The sequence below is a fragment of the Cornus florida genome, unplaced genomic scaffold (genome assembly GCF_030987335.1).
Source record: "Cornus florida cultivar Cherokee Brave unplaced genomic scaffold, ASM3098733v1 CherokeeBrave_3.0.0_Hap2_Chr08, whole genome shotgun sequence".
In the NCBI taxonomy this organism is placed as follows: Eukaryota; Viridiplantae; Streptophyta; class Magnoliopsida; order Cornales; family Cornaceae; genus Cornus; species Cornus florida.
Window position 1 is genome coordinate 13,223,157 of NW_026775578.1, and position 20,256 is coordinate 13,243,412.

Here is a 20,256-nt window from a genome sequence, read left to right on the forward strand (position 1 = left end):
TGAAGTCAAATAACTTCATCTATTCTCAATTTAGTACGGAAAAATGTAAAAATAAAGTTTAAACATCCATTTCACAAGTTCCAAAAACAAACCAAGGAGAGTCGTCCAACCCCATATAATAACACGATTGTAGAGAGACGCTGTGTTGCACTCATTGCATAAGTTCCACTGTTCCACACCAGAAACATCATAGAATATGCTCAATATCTTTTACTGAATCTGTTCTAGAAGAGAAGACTGTAAATTAAAACAACAAAACAATGCCATGTCTTGACCAGGTTTCATACTCCCATAAACTATTAACATTTCTCTTAAGAAAAGAGCGCCGAGGATTTCATTGCAAGACCAGAGAGTATTTATTTAACTGCCCGGCTTCTGATGACATCAAGATCCATCTCAGTTGGATCAGTTGCTTGCAGCTCTATCTGAATCCCATCTAATTCTCTTTTGAATCTGTCCTTGGAACTTGCATAAATCATCTTGCTTCTCACCCGCGATGTATCAGGGGACCTATGCCATACAAATATATAGCAAATAGACAAAAATGGTCTGAGAGTGAGTTTTGAAGAGTAGAAAATAATTGTTGACATACAATATTACCATGCTATGAAGAAAATCCTGCTCTTTTGGCAATTCTCTTCTGTCACAAAGTCGAAATCATAGACCGCATATCGACACTCATCAGCTGGAAGGCTTGCAGTAAAATCCTCATAGCTTTGAGTTGGCTCACCAACCTTCTCCACAATAACCTGCTTCTGCTTCTCTTCAATCTTGAATACTATGAAGCGATAAGTTCTTTTTGCTTTCAGCTCCAAAAACTTTAGCTTGCAGTCATCATGCACAGCCATTCCTGATGTTGCGTTAGCCTGTACATAGGATACATGACAAAACAATATGAAGGGAGAATGCATATATAGACCTCTAGAAAGGCTTCTGAAGACGCTACAAAATAACCCTTGAGTTTGCATGTAACACCAATTTCCAGTGGGTAAAGTTGTTTCATTTGACACTTAAAAAGTAGTTATTGAACATATTTTCCCGGATCTAGAAACAGAATCCATCCTCGCTACAATTTATGTTCTTCATAATTTGTTAATTCTTCTTTACCACCTCCTTTTACAACATATTCAGTGGTAACAAGAAAAGTACATTGATTATAGAACTTGTACGACATTCCTAAAGCTCACATCCAATAAATGGCTCCCTCTCTTTTCTTCAGTAACGATGGTTATGTCCCGATAACACAACATATCATTACAATTCAACCATTTTGCTCTAATCTTGCTAGTGATCCATATATTTAATAACCAACATGACACATAACATGTAAAGAAATGTATACAGGCTACAAGTATTCATAATTTGTGACTTGTGCCTCATATTCCAAACCACGTCTTCCTCACCCTATGGAACACGGACAATTCTGAACATGTTTCTCTGACACCATGTTTGGACAATGCATTCCTTCAACACTCCTTGAAATGTGTTGAACAAGGTACATACATGTCTAAAAAAAAATTTGAAGACATGTAGCCTACGCACATCAAGCATGCAACACACACTTTTTGAAGAAGGGAAAAAAATAAAGAGAGAGAAAATAAAGGAGTTGAAGTTCTATTCACAATGCCAGGGTTTTATTTGATATTTTCAAGAAATTTGAATGTTTTACTGGTCTTCAAGTTAGCCCTAGCAAGAGTAGTGTGCTGTTTTCTAGGGCAGTTAGAAGGAAGGCTTCTTTGCTCAAGGTTTTACACTGCAGGGAAGAGGTTTTTCCAATGAAATATTTAGGCCTTCCTCTCTGTCCAAATGGTTTAAAAAGATCTGTTTGCAAGGATTTGATTGATAAGATTTGTAGTAAAATTCAGTGTTGGAATGCAAAGCTTTTATCTGTTGCAGGTAAAGTGGAGCTTATTGAGGCTGTAGTTACCCCTATTTTTCAATATTAGTGTTCTATATTTGATGTTCCAGTGGCTGTCATTAATCAAATTCAGAGATTATGCAGAGATTTTTTATGGGGCAGTAAGGAGCATGCAAAGAAACTTCACTTGATCAAATGGGATATGATCACTAGGCCTAAAGATGAAGGAGGACTAGGCATCAGAAAGTTAATGGATATTCAGGTAGCATCTAAATGCGTGCTTGTGTGGGATTTTCTGACCAGCAAAGATAGGTTGTGGATATCGTGGTTTCAACATAAGTATTCTTCCAAATGTAATTATTGGTCTGCGATTCCTAGGATGGTATCTTCTGTTGTGTGGAAATCTATGTTATCAGTTAGAGATATCATGCTGCAGCATTGTGAGTTTCAAATAGGCACTGGGCATAGTTTTTTGTTGTTCAAGCATCCTTGGTGTGCAGGGCAGACTGTTGTTGCTAAGTTTGGGCATAGGATGATAAGAAGTTTGCAGATGCAGCGAGATGCTTCTTTGAGTTCCTTAATTCGGAATGGGGCTTGGGATTGGCAGCTGTTGCAGAGTGACGATTTGTTGCCTTTACGGCAATTTCTGTCAACAGTTGCTATTTCTAATAATGGAGATAAACTTGTGTGGGCTGGAGGTCAGTTTTCTTTCAAAATGGAGCAGGTGTAGGAATGCTATAGATAAAGTGCAATGGTTCAAGTTATGCCGGAATAAGGCCAGGCCTCGGTGGTCAACCACAACAGCTTTTATGATGGCAAATAAGTTACCATCTATGTGTAATTTACAGAAGAGAAAAGTTCAACTGGCAGCGAGATGTTCAAATTGTAAAATGAATATTGATGACAGAGATCATATCTTTGTTACGTGTTCTTTTGCTCAAGGTTTTTGGGTGTGGATAGGGGTGTGCTCAGATGGGATATGCAGCAATTCTCTCATGCTCTTTCTGTGTGGGAGCTATTTCAGTGGATGCATCAGCACTATCGTAATTCTAGAATCCTGAAGTCTTTGTTTGCAGCAGCTATATGGCATCTTTGGAGGGAGAGGAACGCTAGACTTCATGACAATATTGCAATGTCTTCGGAGGTTACTGCTAGACACACTCTTATGGAGTGTCTAGAAGTCCAAAATGCTACTCTTAATGACCTTGTCTCAGTATAGGGTGTGTGTTACTTCTGTGTATTGGAAATGGGCCTTTTCTTTTGGTCTAATTTCCTTTGTTTTTGATTTTCCTTTCTGATTGAGGGTATGCCTTATGTGCATCGGTATTTAATCGTTTTATTCTTTTGCTATACAACAATACCAATTATGAAAAATAAAAATAAAAAGGAGTTGAAGCAGTAATATACCTAAAAAAGTAGAAATTAGTTGAGCTTCATCATCTGAGTGTTAAACATAGAAATTCGAGCAAATCAATCAATGTTATAAATTTGCCCTATATAAATATATACAAATACTAAAATATGAACTTATAACAGTTGAATCCTCGTTCCATCCTACGTTTTCAAAATTTGCTGCATCAACATCCTCTTATTGTCTCACATCCATCAAAACTTAACATAATAAATAAAGGACGATTCAATTCTCTCACCACTGGTGATCTACAGAGTCATCAACAAACTAAACATTTGAAGATTTCAGTTGATGCAAAACTGATGATAATAAATGAGGATCCAGTCTCACATAGGATTTTCTATGATAAACTGATGATCTACATAGGATTTGCTATTTTCCCAATTAAGTTGAATCCTATCTGCCATCTCAAACTGTATGCCCCCCAAACACTAAATCATCACACTAAGTTTTGCACAGAATTAAATGCTGGCCCATTTCAAGTTTCATACAGACGCACACAAGATAGGATGGTCAGCCTTTGAACTAAAATCCAAACCTGTAACCAGCCCTTATTGCACCATAAAACTGGTTACTTTGTATCTTTTGCAGCATATTCATTCTGAACATTTGTCATAATTATACATATAACAAAAGCTACAACCACAAAGATTCACATTAGCAAGTAAAAGACAATACTTTTGCTCCGAGCAGCAAATAACAAGCTGGTAAAAATCCCATACTAGACAGAAAAAATGGAGGTCCAAAAATACCAACATATACTTCCACCAATACCAATCACCCTTAAAAAATGCTGCTCCTCATACGACCAATTTTACAATGTTCAACTAATTAATCCCCAACATCACAGTTCCATGGTGAAAAAAAGAAGGCTGAAATACATGTTTGGGGAATTAGATCCTCAAAATCAATGATACCATCATCAACTATTAATCCATGTGCCATTATCTGATCTAAAGCAGATTTAGGAACTACTAATATTTAATATAACATTATAACGTGAACCCCAACCTGCATCAGCCAAGTCAACCAGCGATCGAACTAATTTAACATGTGGGCTGGCCATCAAAACAAATTAATAGTCGCATGGTTATAATAAACAGGTGACAACTGAGAAAACAAACATCTGAGAGAAGTTTGGATTTTGTTTTAATGAAAGATAAAAATGTTGCAATAATCACAAAGAACCATGAAAACACACCCATAAAAAGTTTGAAGAAAAACCTTCTCCTGCAGTGTAGCTCCAACATCTATCCCAATCCCATACACACACACAATATATACAAACATATATATATTGGTGCAAAGGTAAGACATATTACAGAGGCTTTACTTGAGTAATGCACATCGACCCACCATGCACCAAGTGATAACAATAAAAAATAGATCACCAAAGCAAGCAGTAGGAAATCAGATTCATGGTTCCTGTTTTCTATTAGTGGTTTATTCATGGCTCAATCAATGTTTAGAAGTTAATACTTAATAGGCAACCAAAAGTTGTTATAACAAAGACACATAAGTTGAAATTAACAGCCCCAGAGGGGGACCCTCATTGAATGCTCATCCAATGAAATCAATTTTCATTCAAGAAAAGCACACATTCTTGAACTTTTTTCATCTGCAATTTACACAATTTAGAATGTCTCAGAAATTTCACGAATACGACTCCTACGACATATTCAAACACGCTGAAGTACTTTTACATTATTTTTAAGGTTAGCAGCAGTAGCAACCCCTATTGAAATCCACATCCAATTACAAAAACATCAGTTATAGAAAGAAACCAAGTAAAAGTTTAAGCAAAAACAACAATTGGACACTGCACTCAGAGACAAATCAAACATCTGTAAGGATTTACAGTAAAAAGGAAGATCAAACAGACATTTTTTACAAGCCAAGTGATCAAAAAATAAATTAATAGTTAAAAGTCACTAATTAAATTCTTAACCATATACATTTCAAATTATTTGAAATCAATCGCACAGCATCCAATTAAAATCAACCATCAAATCCAACAAATAAAGATCAAACAACTAGACAAACCATAATCAACATAAAATTCAGAATTAACGCAAATTAGATCTATTCAGCGGAACAATAAGTGTAAACTGTCAGTGAAACCTGAACCAGATAAGGTACCATGGAGATCACAGATCAAACACGAAAATAATACAAATTCAAAGAACAGTATACATGCATATATAAGAATAAATACATACATGTAAACGAAGCACCTAAAAAACATGCGAAGTAGAACTGTACGAGAAATTCAAAAAGGCTCACCATGGTATAGAGAAATGATCGGCACGATTGAACTCAAGCGGAGACAGAAAATTTAAAGCGACGGTGATATATATATATACTTGCAGAGATATAAATAAAGATGAGACTCGTAAAGATTTCTCTCACAGATAAAGGTACCCTGGTCGAAATTCAGACCTTGGCCTTCTAAATATCAATGGTGGAGTGCACCGGTGGTAGTCATAAATCACTGCAACGCACAAAGAACGTAGAACCAACGAGAATAATACACGTGGTGTGAGTGAATTGTCTAGTATACCCCTAACAGTGGGGTGAGTCTCACCCGTTAAATATACGGGTCGAACTCAATCACTATTTCTAAACTCGTTTAGATTCATTAATTGTTTACACTTTCATATGTCTGAGAACAATTTAAACAAAAATAGACTTGTGAGCCAAAACGTTATTAATCACGAGTCACGACTCAAATCAGCCGAGTTCAAACATGTCAAGTAATTTGAATACGGGCTCAATTTTTCCAACCCGCCCCAATCTGGAGCTGAGTCCAACAAGGTCCATTTTATATTTGAAAGCGGAAACCCTAGCATCCTGATTGCCGAATCCCTCTTTTAGTCGCCGGCGGGAAACAGTTATTCACCAACCCGATACTTAAGAAAGATCTGGTTTTTCGGATCCGGTGACCTCACCATCTTCCCAATTCACACACTCTCTAACCTGTTACAGAGTGGAGGGTTTGCATGTTAAGGAAATTACATTTTTCAAATGGTATTCGTCTCTTTGACGCATCCCTTTCCACGAGGTGGATTATTTCGCGCCACTCTTGCTCCAAATTGTTCATTGGAGGTCTCTCTCTATCCTCTTTACTTCTCTCTGATTTCTAATTATGCTCTGAATTTTATTTCATTTTCCTTCGATTTTTCTGAAATCAAACGGAGTGTCATTGTATCATTTAGTATATGTTATTTAATATATGCATTTCCGTCCACACAAAACTTGATTTTTTATGTATCTTTGAAATTTTCATTTTGCTTTTTTTGAAATTATTATTGTTATATTAAGTTGAATCAGCATTTGTGTCTATAACTTTAACAGTACTAGTCTTTTCTTTTCTTTTTTTGGCTTGAAAGTTATGTATTTAGTGGAAATTTAGATGCATTGAGAACAGTTTTTTTTATTTGTGTGATTACTTATTATTGAAAGATAAAGAAATTTGTTACAGAGTGGCTAAAAAACTTTTGAGCATTAAACTATATCTGAAAAGTTCATATTAAGTTAGTGAATGACAGAACCCTTGTACAATAAGGAAAGTTGGGCACCAAAATATAGTATAATTGTGAGGTCCCTCTCTCTTGGCTGTCAATGGAATATTGATTGAAACATGCATATTTTTTTTTTTTTATTTTGGCCACTAATTATAGTTGATGGCTTGCGTTGAGACTAAGCTGTTCATGGCTTTCCTTCATCACTGGGTTTTGCTGGCCACTGAAGGCATCAATCTGTGTTCATCAAATAACATTACCAAGACTAAGGATACTCAAATACTTTTGTCTTTGAAAAATGGATAGGGAACTTCAAGATACTATATTGTGGCTTGCGATCTCACAGTAGAAATGTTATGCCATCGTTTGACAAATGTGCTATTTGATAAAACTAAGAATTAACTACTGAAAATTTTAAGAGCTGAAGTTCAAGTGCTGAAATTTTAAGTGAACCATTTTGATTTTGGTTTTTAATTTTTTATTTTTCTTGAATTTAAGTGTTCAGTGTTGCTAAGTGAAGTTTCCATCACTTCAAATTTCATCCCATTTTAAGTTTTATCCATTTCGTATTATTAAATGCACTTAATTGAATTTAATTCATTCAGGATTTAGTATTGAATTGGGTTGTCAAATAACACCAGTATGATCCTTTTCCATTCTGATTGCATGCAAAAAATGCATCTAACTAGTTATGCGTCAATTTTCACTTCCTTGATTACAATGAAATGTTAGACCTAACATCAGTATCCTAACCAGGTGTTAACATCTATTATTTTACACCCAAATGCCATTTTATTTGTTGAACCACTAACTGAACAGAAATGCACAGTACTTCCACTGTTTTATATGTTTGATACATATATAGTAAGTTCACTTAGTCCTTAACAATCTGGTCACCTATTGCTGCAGGCTAGTTTTGATTATTTTCTTCTAACTATAACTACAATTGTGTTCAAGTCACAAAAAATAACATCGCATCATACAGTATATGGTTGTTAAAATCCCAATCCGGATCTTATTATCCAAAAATAATGAAGATGTAAATGGTTATATGGAGATCGTGGAGTTCATGAACATATCCTTTTTTTCTTCCTTGAGGTGGGAGGAAGCTCGGGTTTTGGTTCCTATGCCGCATCATTAGTGATTGTAAAATAGATATGGTGTGAACATTACACAGATTTTTCTTTCTTGTATTTATATTTGAACATTATAATATGAAAAGTTGCAGCAATGTCCTTAATATGTATCAGTTGTATGTTTTCGGAGACGTATTAGTGCAGTATGGAAATTGGGTGCTTTCTTGGAAAACTATAGAAGTTTTTGGTTTACAACGATGAATTTTTGGTTTATGAGTGGGATGTACTTTCTGAGTTGCAGGGCTTTGTTATGATACCAATGAGGCTGTTCTAAAGGATGCTTTTGGGCAGCATGGCGAAATAATTGAAGGTACCGTCGCAGTAAATTATTTATTGTATATGATTAGTGTTTTAAGGCTAGTGACACAAATCATTTTTAGCAGTAAGGGTAATATGTCATCATGTCAGCGGCAAATCAAAAGGATATGGGTTTGTGCAGTTCACTTCTGAGAGTGAGGCCAGCAAAGCTCTAAAGGAGATGGATGGTCAGGTAATTTTGAGTTATCTTAATAGAATTTTCTGTACAATTTTTTTTTTTTTTTTAATTTTCAACGACTATTATTCAATATTAATGTTGATGCTCTTTTTCAGTTATTAGATGGAAGAAATATTCGCGTCCATTATGCCCACAATGGATGACCATAAAGGACTGAAGTTCTGAGTTGGTTGCTGGATATTATTCTTCTACTTTTTGGTTGTATTACAAAGTGAGAAAGAGAATTGTAGTTAATAATTTCACATTGTGTGCTTGGTGATGCTAATTGTTGGTTTCAACCCTTGGAAGTTCAATCAATGGTTAATGTACTCTTTTTGTCTGCTAGATGATTAGATCTAATTAGGTGGTTACAATGTTTACTGTAGATTCAATACCATCTTGTACTCCTGAGTCTTCATGATCTTATTTATCAAAGAGTAAGATAAAAGGAATCATTCTTGATCACATTGTTTTCACCAACTTCTTGTTTGAAAAATCAACAAAGAAAGGCTTGAATTCACTCTTTAAGATATAAAATTTTGAAAACACCCTTATCTCTTTCGATAATGCCCTTATAAGGGCAAAGTGAGATAAACATTACTAATGTTTACATTTTGGACAAATAACACCCATATCTTTTATTTTGAGTATATAAGTTCGTTAAGTTTAAAAAAAATGTGGCAAAGAAAGGCTTGAGGTCATTATTTCGTTAAAAATTTAATGACATTTTGCCCTTGTATCTTCCGATAATTCTCATATATACACTTGTCACATTTTATTAGTTTTTTTAACTTATTTTTTATTCAATTGTAGAGGGATATTTTAGTCTCTTCAGCATTTAGGTCATTGTTTGCACCAAAATTGAATGTTAAGGTATAGGGGGTTATATACTCTATATGCATACCATAAGGGTATTTTTTACCCGCAACCACCTTATATTATATATATATATATATAAGATGGATAGTTTAGTCATTTCACATTTAATTAGTTTTTTACTTATTTTTTTTAGAACATAAGGGGTTATATATTATATGCATACCGTTTTTCAATCGCCACCCATGAGATTAAAAAAAAAATAGTTAAAATTTGACCTAAATGTCCCAAATGCAACTATTATGCCGTTGTGTGTATTGTATATAAGAAAATAACACTATAATCTCTACTTATCAGATGAAAAACCAAGCAAGAAATGGGTCTTGTGCAAAAAGGTCATGGTCCTCGTAGATTAAAGGTTTGAAAATGGAGCACATGCCTAAATCACATTGTAATTCATAATTTTTTCTCTCTCAAATAATGAATAATTTAAATTGTGATTAGCTTCACTGACTTTCACATTGCTCAACGTAAGAGAAAATCTCTTTCCTCCCCATTTTGCATACCAACTCCACTTGATAACAAAGTGAAGCAGCCAATTATGTTGCCCAAGAAGAACCTCCCCTCTTCTCTCGTGGATGTAAGCCTTGGCGTCACGAACACGAAAGCTCTGGCCCATAATCTAGCGGATGCAACTTCGTCTTCTCCATCAATTTACTCTCATCTTCATAAAACTATCTCCATTACTGCTTCCCTCGCCTTCACTACCCTCCACAGGTATTATAAAATTAGATATCTACGAGTATGTATACACAATTATGTATCTTTTCAACCTATAAAGAGCATTCTAGGTTTCTATCAAAATGATAGAATAAGGGATCCACAGGTCCATGATTCTCCAAATAGATCAGACACCGGACATCGATTCCAAATTTCCTTTCAACCAGCGCAGCTCAAATTTGCAAGGAACTCCAGAGGATCTGATTTTCCTACTATTAATGCAGTCTAACATGCCACTTGGAACCCAATGCATCTTACCAATCTCATAAACATAAATTTTTCCAAGCAAAACTATAGTTCTTACAGTGTTTTACAGGGGGAAAACTCTTATAATCTCTCTTAATCTGAGGTGAATAATAGGGGACAAAATCCAAATAATTACATCTGAGCTTATCCATTAATTTTTATTATATAAAAAACTCCTAAATATTTTATATAGAGACTCAGATATATATATATATATATATATATATATATATATCTTGACATAGATCCCCACATGTTATAAAGAAATGAACTTCATTTCAAGAGGTTGCACCATCTCCTGGCCTTGTAGTTTTTGCAACTTCCACAAAAATCAGACGTCCGTCCACTATCTGTACAGAGTATCAACACAAAATAGAGGTAAGATCTATGAAAGGTTTAAAAGAGAATATTTCCATAAAAACTTTATCTAACCACAAGAAGCAGCAACAATAATGCATTTTGACTGCATATTTCGGAGAACTGTTGACATTAGAGGTAAAGAAACTAAAAACCACAATACTAGGAAAAGAAAATAAAAACCACAACACTAGGAAAATACAAGAAGAAAATAAAAACCACAACACTAGGAAAATACAAGAAGAGTTTATTCAGTTCATTTCTATTATCTTCAAAGTAGCCTTTTAAAAACTTATCTTCTCTTCATACATTTGAGAGAGAGAGAACTTATCTTCTCTTCATACATTTGAGAGTAGAGAGAGAGAGAGAGAGAGACTCTAGCATGCCATTACTTAATATGTTCCTCATAATCAAAGATACTTTTGGGTGGGGGGTTTGAAGGGGGCTCCGTTCAAGCTTGAATCTGCATTATCACTCTTAATGGTATGAACTTTCCAATACATCAAGCAATGGCCTCTAGAGAGGACATGCCTAAGTATTTCCTATTTCGTCCAATTAGGTCCCGTACTTGTGCAAAAGTATGTAGGCAGCCAAAACCATAAGGTAAAATATCACACAGCAAATATAAAGAGAAATTAATAAAAGGCAAAAAAAAAAATAATGCATTTAAACTGGAATGCTAGTTTGCAAACAATCACAAGCAAATATCTTCTCCACTAGTTTCTTCCACTGCAGGCAATGGATCAGCTTTGGATGAGTATGGTTTGGCAGAAGATTACCCAATTTGCATTGTTATTGGGATGGAAATCCATAAACCATCCTACCTACATCAGAAAACCTACCAAAAAATGGCCAGCCAACTGAACTGCACTATAAATAAATGCTATAATTTCTTCAAACACATAATAGACTCATCCATCCAAGAGGAAATCCAAACTCGCCTTACTAGGGCAGCATGTTAGGTCTGTGCCTTTTCTTTTTTTTTTTCCTTTGAGATATAAGACACACATACACCCAATTGACATCAATGGAGACTTGAACTCTCAACTTCTTCCTATTGAGGAGGTAGAGAAGATACTACTCAAGCCATTGCTCGGTGATGATAGTAAATTTAAGCAAGATTTAGGGTACAAGTGTTGGTTGCTCACTAATTTACAAAGAAGCCCGTGTCAAAATTATCATAAGTAACTCTCAATAGCTGAAATGATTCCAAATTTAATATGCTCAATTCAAAACTCGAGGTACTTGATATATCATAGGAATATAGAATATAGAACGTGGCAACTAATAAACAAGCAAAAATTAAAAGTAAAGGAAGTATGAAACGAAATTACACAGGAAATATTAACTAATAGTCTTTCTTTAGAAACATTTGATACGGTATCATCAGCACTTAACGGTGAGAATGGTGGAGATCTGAACCATTATCACCTGTTGTAACAAAAATAAATAACGAATAATGTACGAAATAAAGGAAGACAACATTCTACTCATTTATATTATCATTAAAATTCTAAAAGATTTCTAAGTGAATAATTATAACATAATCTCTTTACTACATCAAGACATTGCATGAAGCAACTGTACCCTGCCTTCTACCATTCATAACTATTGCAACATTATTCTAGCATCCGTCTTAAAATTATACGCTAAAAAGGCTTCATCACTGAAATAAAGACCTATATGTTGTAATTGTTGACATGCATTAATGGCTGTTCCGGAAGATGAAAAACCAATTTTATTGGATATAATAATAGTCTCGTTTAGCGTGGTCCATTTTGGGCCAGAATTGGCGCCACTCCTATGCTAACAACTAGCTGCTTTCTTGAAAATCACATTTTCTTTAAAAGGTGCCCTGATTCATCTTGTGTGATTGAAGTGGAACCAGATTCGAAGCACCATTTATGATTATCATCTTCCCCTTGTTTAACTGTAATCCATTAAACCTATTCAGGAATCCATTCCACATTCAAAAGTCGGATCAATAAAATGTCATAATTACATACACGTTCAATGAACCTCAAGTCAAGAAGCACCACAATGTATTAGATCTAATTAGTACTTGTGTAATAAATGTTAGAGATTCATAATGTATTGTGCATCCAAATCATGTGGGGACATTCAATACATTTGATTTTCAAGAATTTCTTGACATGGTTTGTCTTGGAGATTTCCTTTTCATGACCACTACTTTCTACTTGGTTATGGGCCTTCTAGCGCTTCTTCACTGATTTATTTACCACAAAGTTTCTGACAATACGGAAGCTATGAACATTCAATAATGAACAAGAGAGAACAACTTTGAATCCACAAAGTATAGGAAAAGAGAACTCTAAAAATATTATGAATCAATGTATTATATTCTGTTCTCTGCATCCTAACAGAACAACCATAATCATCGGCAACCCGTTCTACATCAGTTTCCCTCATAGTCTAAGATATTCCAAGCTAATCAGCTACAACTCCAGAAGAATACAAACTATAAGGTAATAATCTCCACAAAATCAGACTAAACAACAAACATCGGTACAAATGAGACAAGGCACACTGATCTATATTCAATTATGAAAAGCACTTATTGCAGACTGAGCTAACATCCACACTACTGGAAAATGTACGCATGCATACTTACATGTATAAAATTATCTACACAGAGAAAGAAAAAAGAGAATACCCTGCCATTCATGGACTTCAATGCCTTGTGCGCTTCAACCTCAGACTCAAATGTGACAAAACCAAAGCCCTTAGGCCTTTGGGTTCTTGGGTCTTTAACTAACCTGGCTGCAACAGAAACACAACATATTAGGAATTTTAACAAAATCAACATCGAATTGAACCTCAATAATACCACGAAGAGAGAGAATCAAACACCCAATCAAAGCCAACAAATATTACCTTCTTTGACTACACCAAATGGCGAAAATAATCTCTTCAATTCGTCATTCGTTGTGAAAAATGACAATCCTATTAAGAAAATTAAAAGTATATCAAACTTGGGATTTTGGGAAACCCTACCAGCCAACACAGACACGCAGAGAGAGAGAGAGAGAGAGAGAGAGAGAGTATACTGCTCACAAATAGCTGGGAACCAAGTCTTTTCGCCATCTCAGTTACATACACATGGTGCTGTGCTTCGGTTATGATTCACCTAATTTATTCAGCAAAAGTAATTTGGAAATCCGGGAACGTGGAAAAATATATTGCTACCAAACACGGTCTTGTTCTCTTGAGTATATTTTTTTGACTTTACAAGACAGGCTCATACCCATTTTGCCCTCTACCATGCAAAAGGAGTGGAGGGATTTGGATCCCCTCAAATTAATTTCTCTACAAACATCTCCGTGTCTCCACTATATGTCACATCATTATTTTTATAACTATTCACTAATTTTAGTTTTATATTCAACTAAATTTAAAGAAGATGATCATGTGTTTGGTATAGGCAGCTTGAAAGTGATAGATGTCTCGGAGTTCAATTGGATAAAAGCCTCTTATGAAATTTTAACGTGCCCAAATTCGAGCCTCTGTACCTACTAAGCAAAAAAAAAAAAATTATGACTTGAAAGTGCTACTCTTTCTCCATTAAGGAAGATTAACTAAAAGCAAGACAAGGCAAGCTAGCTTATAGAAAAGGACTTCTCTACCGTACTTATTTACTGTATTTATTTAGGAGTAAGTAAATTGAAGATCAACTAAGATATATATATATATATATATATGAGCATTAAGAGAGCAAATATGAAGCAGAATAATAATTATTTTTACAATAGCAGCTTGAAAATGCACATTTGAATTAACCCCTTACAGTTCAATTGAATGCTCTCTCATGTACGACAATAATTTTTCACTTGATGAAAATGAAATTGGACAAATTCAAAGTTTGTGGATATAAAATTACAAATGCAATGAATGTCAGTGTCAGTGAGCCCTCTTCAAATTGATGCCTCTGTCATTCTATACTGCACGGTGTATTCCAAACTAGTTGAATTATTCTAGCACAATCCGATGCCACAAGTTTCCATCCCAGAAACGGAGCTTGATTCTGCTCAACAGTTTTGAAACCAATCAATAATACTCTCAACTGCAATATTATAGATAGATATACATATAAATGGTAGAATATTGAATAATTCCAACACTTACATATCCAGTTGGAAACTTCCTGCTGCCACCCATCTATGGTTGTTGTGTCGCACATGCATCTGAATAATATACCCATTCAATTACAAGAATTATACACACATGTATATAATTCAAAATTAGAACATTTAAACATTTATTTATGGGGCCGGAGTATCTTACAAATTTTATGCCCAGAATGTTGTTGCATTTGGAACAGAAAACATTGGCTACTATGTTACTACCTTCCCTGTGGTAAAACCTTGGGCAAATCGTTCGCACATTTACACTGCATTTATATATATATATATATATATATATATATATATATATATATGCACACACAAAGGCTAAATGTTAAAATAAAATGCAGGAGAGATGAAGAAGAACGGCTTATCAATTTTAAAATGTTAATTATTCTTACGCATTCAGGAAAATGGCTCTACCATTGCTGTTGTCCTGAAAAATAAATTGGAAACAAGTTGTGAGATGACACAAATCATTTTTTTATTTTTGAACGCTGAAGGATTAGCTGCGAGATGAACAAGAAGCTGAGTAAATAATTTAGTTTTCCCTGTGTACTCCAGTCTCCTCTAATATATATATATATATATATGCGCACACAAAGGCTAAATGTTAAAATAAAATGCAGGAGAGATGAAGAAGAACGGCTTATCAATTTTAAAATGTTAATTATTCTTACGCATTCAGGAAAATGGCTCTACCATTGCTGTTGTCCTGAAAAATAAATTGGAAACAAGTTGTGAGATGACACAAATCATTTTTTTATTTTTGAACGCTGAAGGATTAGCTGCGAGATGAACAAGAAGCTGAGTAAATAATTTAGTTTTCCCTGTGTACTCCAGTCTCCTCTAATATATATGTATGTGTGTCTGTGTACGTACAGTGTGTGCATTGTGTGCAAGTATAGCACAGAATTAGCTAGCTAGCCAAATTTTGTCACCATTTTTAAACATTAGCTGATTAAACTAAAGATTTTATGCAAAAACAATATGGTGATCTTTTTAAAACAATCTTCATCATTTATACACACACATACACGGTTTACGTACCAGGTATTCATAATGAAATTGTAAGGCAATGTGCATTTGACAGAAACGACAGAGAAATAAACGTATGCCGCGTGGATCGTGACGATGTAACAAATTTCCATCCCAGAAATGGAGATTGATCCAGCTCACAAATTTTGAAACAAATACATAAGAAAATCAATACCACTAACTCTCTACTGCATTAGTAGATTAATTAATTAATTCCAAGACTCACATGTCCATTTGGAATCTTCCTGCTCTGACATATATATTTTCATTGTTTTGCACTTGAATCTGAATAATAATAATAATAGACCATTCACTTAGAAGAATTGTACATAGTCAAAACTAGAACAGAATTTTTTTTATTTATGGGGAGTTACAAATCTTACAAATTTTATGCCCAGAATGTTGTAGCATCTGGAACACCGAACATCGGTTACTCTGTTAGTACCTTCCATTCGGTAATTACAAGCGCAATCCACGTGCACACTGATTCTGAAATCCGCACACACATTGAGACTGCATACACACATACACATATAGTTTGTGCCACAAAAGCTAAATGCTAAGATTAAAAAACAGGAGATATGAAGAAGAACAATTTATCACTTTAAGAATGTTAATTCTTACACGTTTAGGAATATGCCTTTTAGGTATATGGCGTCTGAAAAATAAATTGGAAACAAGAAACTGGTTTATTTAGAGATCACAGAATTCTTTTTTGATCTGGCATTATTTACAAACACTGAAGGATTAGCTGAGAGATAAACAAGAAGCTGGGTAAATTATTTAGTTTTAATTCTCCACCAATATAAATATATCACAGAATTACCCAAATTTTGTCACCTTTTTTAATGATAAGCAATCCACAAAAACTGGTTTTAAGTTGGAATTTAATGGAGGATTATGGGTGTGACACATAATATAAGTACAACATGAGCAAGTTAAGACTTCTTAATCACATCTACAGCAGCATTGCTTAATTTTGTAATTTATTTATTTCTTTTTAAGATATTGCAATCTTACATCAATCTCCTAAAGATTTTCTTTTATTTTTTCATTTCTTTTTTCCTGGCAATTATCATTTCAAAAGTATTAGTAGCTACATGTGCCAACAATTCTTTGTCTTCAAAGAAAATACAATATATATGCATGTGTGTGTGTGCATGTGTTTGTGCATTCATATATGGAACTACATGTTTCAGAATTACATCATTATGATACTAGAATTAAATATACAAATATTTTATTAAACATTTTTTTGTTGAGAGAGAGAGAGAGAGAGAGAACTCTGTTTTTACAATTTTCTTGTAATCTAATTCAACCCAATTTACATCTAAAATTACTCATGTTTTGGAAGTGACCAAGTGTAGTAACTTTTTGAAGGACTTTTAGAAATGGCATCACAAAATTCACACAGTGCACACAGACACAGTGGACAATAAGTAAACTCTGCCCTATGTATCAAGAACCCTCAAGAATGAACATTTTCAACAGCAATGAGCATTCAAGCACAAATTCAGAGAGAGACAGAGACAGAGAGAGAGAGAGAGAGTTTACGTACCAGGAACACGTAATCTGAGTGTAAGGCAATGTGCATATCACAAAAATGGCAGAGAAACAAAGGTAAGTGTTGATCGTGTTGAATAAAATTGACGCTTGCCGCCATTGTTTGCAACTTTGATCAATCAAACTCTAAAGATAATGGAGCTCCGAAGCATGCACCAAGAATTTTCTGAGAACAACTAACTTCACAGATCAAGAACATGTATAGCTCTGAACTAGCAATCTGAGATAGATTGAATACAAAAACAGAGCATTAAAGGGGCAAATGAAGAAATGTGGACGATGGTTTCAGGTTCTTGCTCATTCAAGATTGAAATTCAAGAAGGTCCCAACTGGGTTTGGTTATCATGCCAGGGTGTGGGTGTGTGTGTGTGTGAGTGTGAGAGAGAGGGCGAGCGAGAGAGAGGGGTCAAGCCAACCGTACATGTATATATAGAGATAGAGATAAAGGTAAGCGCGGATCGGGATAAGTAACCAAATTTCCGTACGAGAAATGGAGATTGATCCTGCTCACAAATTTGGAATCAAATCCATAAGACAATCAATACTACTCAACTGCATTATAGATATGACATTGGTAGATTAATTCATTCCAAGACTCACATATCCAGTCTGAATCTTGGTACTCTGACATATATATCTACATTGATTTGCTCTTGAATCTGAATAATAATAATAGACCATTCACTTAGAAGAATTGTACATAGTCAAAACTAGAACAGAAAAACATTTTACGGGGAGTTACAAGTCTTAAAAATTTTTATGCCCAGAATGTTGTAGCATCTGGAACACCGAACATCGGTTACTCTGATAGTACCTTCCATTCAGTAATTACAAGCGCAATCCACCTGCACACTGATACTGCAATCTGTGCGCACATTGACACTGCATACACACATATACATATAGGTTGTGCGTGCCACAAAAGCTAAATGCTAAGATAAAAAAACAGGAGATATGAAGAAGAACAACTTATCACTTTAAGAATGTTAATTCTTACGCATCTAGGAATATGCCTCTATGGTATGTGGTTTCCTGAAAAATAAAATGGTAACAAGTAGTGAGATCACAGAAATCTTTTTTGATTTGGCATTATTTACAAACACTGAAGGATTAGCTGAGAGAGAAACAAGAAGCTGATCAGTAAATAGTTTAGTTTTAATTCTCCACCAATACATATATATACACGTATTTGTGTGTGTGTGTGTGTGTGTGTATAGCATAGAATTACCCAAAAGAATTCACCATTTTTATAGGTGAGACACATAATATGAGTAGAGCATGGGCAAGTTAGACTTCTTAATCACATTTAGTGCAACATTGCTAATTTTTGTAATTTATTTATTTCTTTTTAAGAGATTGCAATCTTAAATCCATCTCCAAAAAATTTTCTTTTCATTTTTTATTTATTTTTTCCTTGTAATTATCATTTCAAAAGTTTTAGTAGCTACATATTCCAACAATTCTTTTGTCTTCAAGGAAAATACAATGCATATATGCATTCATATATGGAACTATATATATCAGAATAACATCGTTCTGATACAATAATTAAATATACAAGTATATTATTAAACATATTTTGTTCACAGAGAGAGAACTCTGTTTTTGCATTTATCTTTTAATCTAATTCGACCCAATTTACATCTAAAATTACTCATGTTTTGGAAGTGACCAAGTGCAGTAACTTTTTGAAGGACTTTGAGAAATGGCATTACAAAATTCACACAGTGCACAATCGGTAGACTCCGCCCTGTGTATCAAGAACCCTTAAGAATGAACATTTTCAACAGCATCGAACATTCAAGCACAAATTCACACAGTGCACACACACACACATAATGCTTTAAAAGATAATGAACCCTCAAAACTGTATAAAATTCACACAGCGCACACACATATAATGCTTTAAAGATAACGAATAACCAAATTACTCCACAATAGGTAGACTCTGTATGTATCAAGAACCCTAAACAATGAAAATTTTCAACAGCAACGAGAATTTAAGCACAAATTCGAAGTGTGTGTGTGTGAGAGAGAGAGAGAGAGAGCGAGAGTTTGCATACCAGGAACGCGTCATCAGAGCGTAAGGCAATGTGGATTTCACGAAAACGACAGAGAAACAAAGGTAAGGGTAGATCGAGTTGAATAAGATTGGGCCTAGCCGCCATGGTTGCAGAAATAATGGATCTCTGAAGCATGCACCAAGAATTTTCTGAGAACGATTAACTTCACAAAGCAAGAAAATGTATTGCTCTGAACTAGCAATCCGAGATAGATTGAATACAAAAACAGAGCATCAAAGGGTCAAATGAAGAAATGTGGACGATGGTTTCAGGTAAGACTCATTAAAGATTGAAATTCGAGAAGATCCCAACTGGGTTTGGGTATCTTGCCATGGTGTGTGTGTGTGAGAGAGAGAGAGAGAGATAGGGAGAGTGAGTTAAGCCAACTGAACTTTTATATATAGAGATAGAGGGGTTGCAATTCTGAAGCCTGAAATGGTTTTGAGAGATTAGATTTTGTATTCACCGGCCTCTTACATATATTTTTACTTTTTTTCCTTTTTTCCTGTTTTTTGTGGAAGCCAAACACGGACTTTTTTTGTTTTTTTGCAAGAAAAAAAGATTTTATTTTGTTGGTCGAAACCAAACATTGTCTTACCCTTTTAACCCAAAAAAAAAACACATTGTCTTACCCTTTAATTATAATTGTGACTTGTGAGTTTTAAACGAGTTTTAAAAAAAATCAAACTCAAGCCAAGTTTTTCTTCGGGAGTACATGTTGACGAGCATTTCATGAGATGTCATTTGAAAATAAGTGAACTGTTTAGGCTAGTTCCAAAGTAAAATATTTTTTAAAAAAAAGTTTTTTTTTTTTTTTTAATTTTTATGTTTGATAAAGATTTAGGTTGAT

At 34.5% G+C, this 20,256-nt stretch overlaps 3 protein-coding genes across 3 annotated transcripts; 1 reads left to right on the forward strand and 2 right to left on the reverse strand.

Moving 5' to 3' along the window:
* Nucleotides 1-5,731, reverse strand: LOC132269466 (actin-depolymerizing factor 2-like). The gene is made up of 3 exons (XM_059770657.1): nt 5,553-5,731; nt 601-866; nt 1-510 (listed from the first exon to the last, which is right to left on the reverse strand). Exons 1-3 carry the CDS (start codon nt 5,553-5,555, stop codon nt 357-359), a joined length of 423 nt encoding a protein of 140 aa, XP_059626640.1. The 5' UTR covers nt 5,556-5,731; the 3' UTR covers nt 1-356.
* A 330-nt stretch (nt 5,732-6,061) lies between these two features.
* Nucleotides 6,062-8,748, forward strand: LOC132269465 (glycine-rich RNA-binding protein 4, mitochondrial). Its single transcript, XM_059770656.1, has 4 exons — nt 6,062-6,374; nt 8,168-8,236; nt 8,310-8,416; nt 8,518-8,748. The coding sequence occupies exons 1-4, from the start codon at nt 6,269-6,271 to the stop codon at nt 8,563-8,565; spliced, it is 330 nt and encodes a 109-aa protein (XP_059626639.1). The 5' UTR covers nt 6,062-6,268; the 3' UTR covers nt 8,566-8,748.
* Nucleotides 8,749-10,249: 1,501 nt separating this feature from the next.
* On the reverse strand, nt 10,250-13,846 carry LOC132269467 (organelle RRM domain-containing protein 6, chloroplastic-like). The gene is made up of 4 exons (XM_059770658.1): nt 13,669-13,846; nt 13,496-13,564; nt 13,275-13,381; nt 10,250-10,593 (listed from the first exon to the last, which is right to left on the reverse strand). Exons 1-4 carry the CDS (start codon nt 13,703-13,705, stop codon nt 10,522-10,524), a joined length of 285 nt encoding a protein of 94 aa, XP_059626641.1. The 5' UTR covers nt 13,706-13,846; the 3' UTR covers nt 10,250-10,521.
* Nucleotides 13,847-20,256: the final 6,410 nt, after the last annotated feature.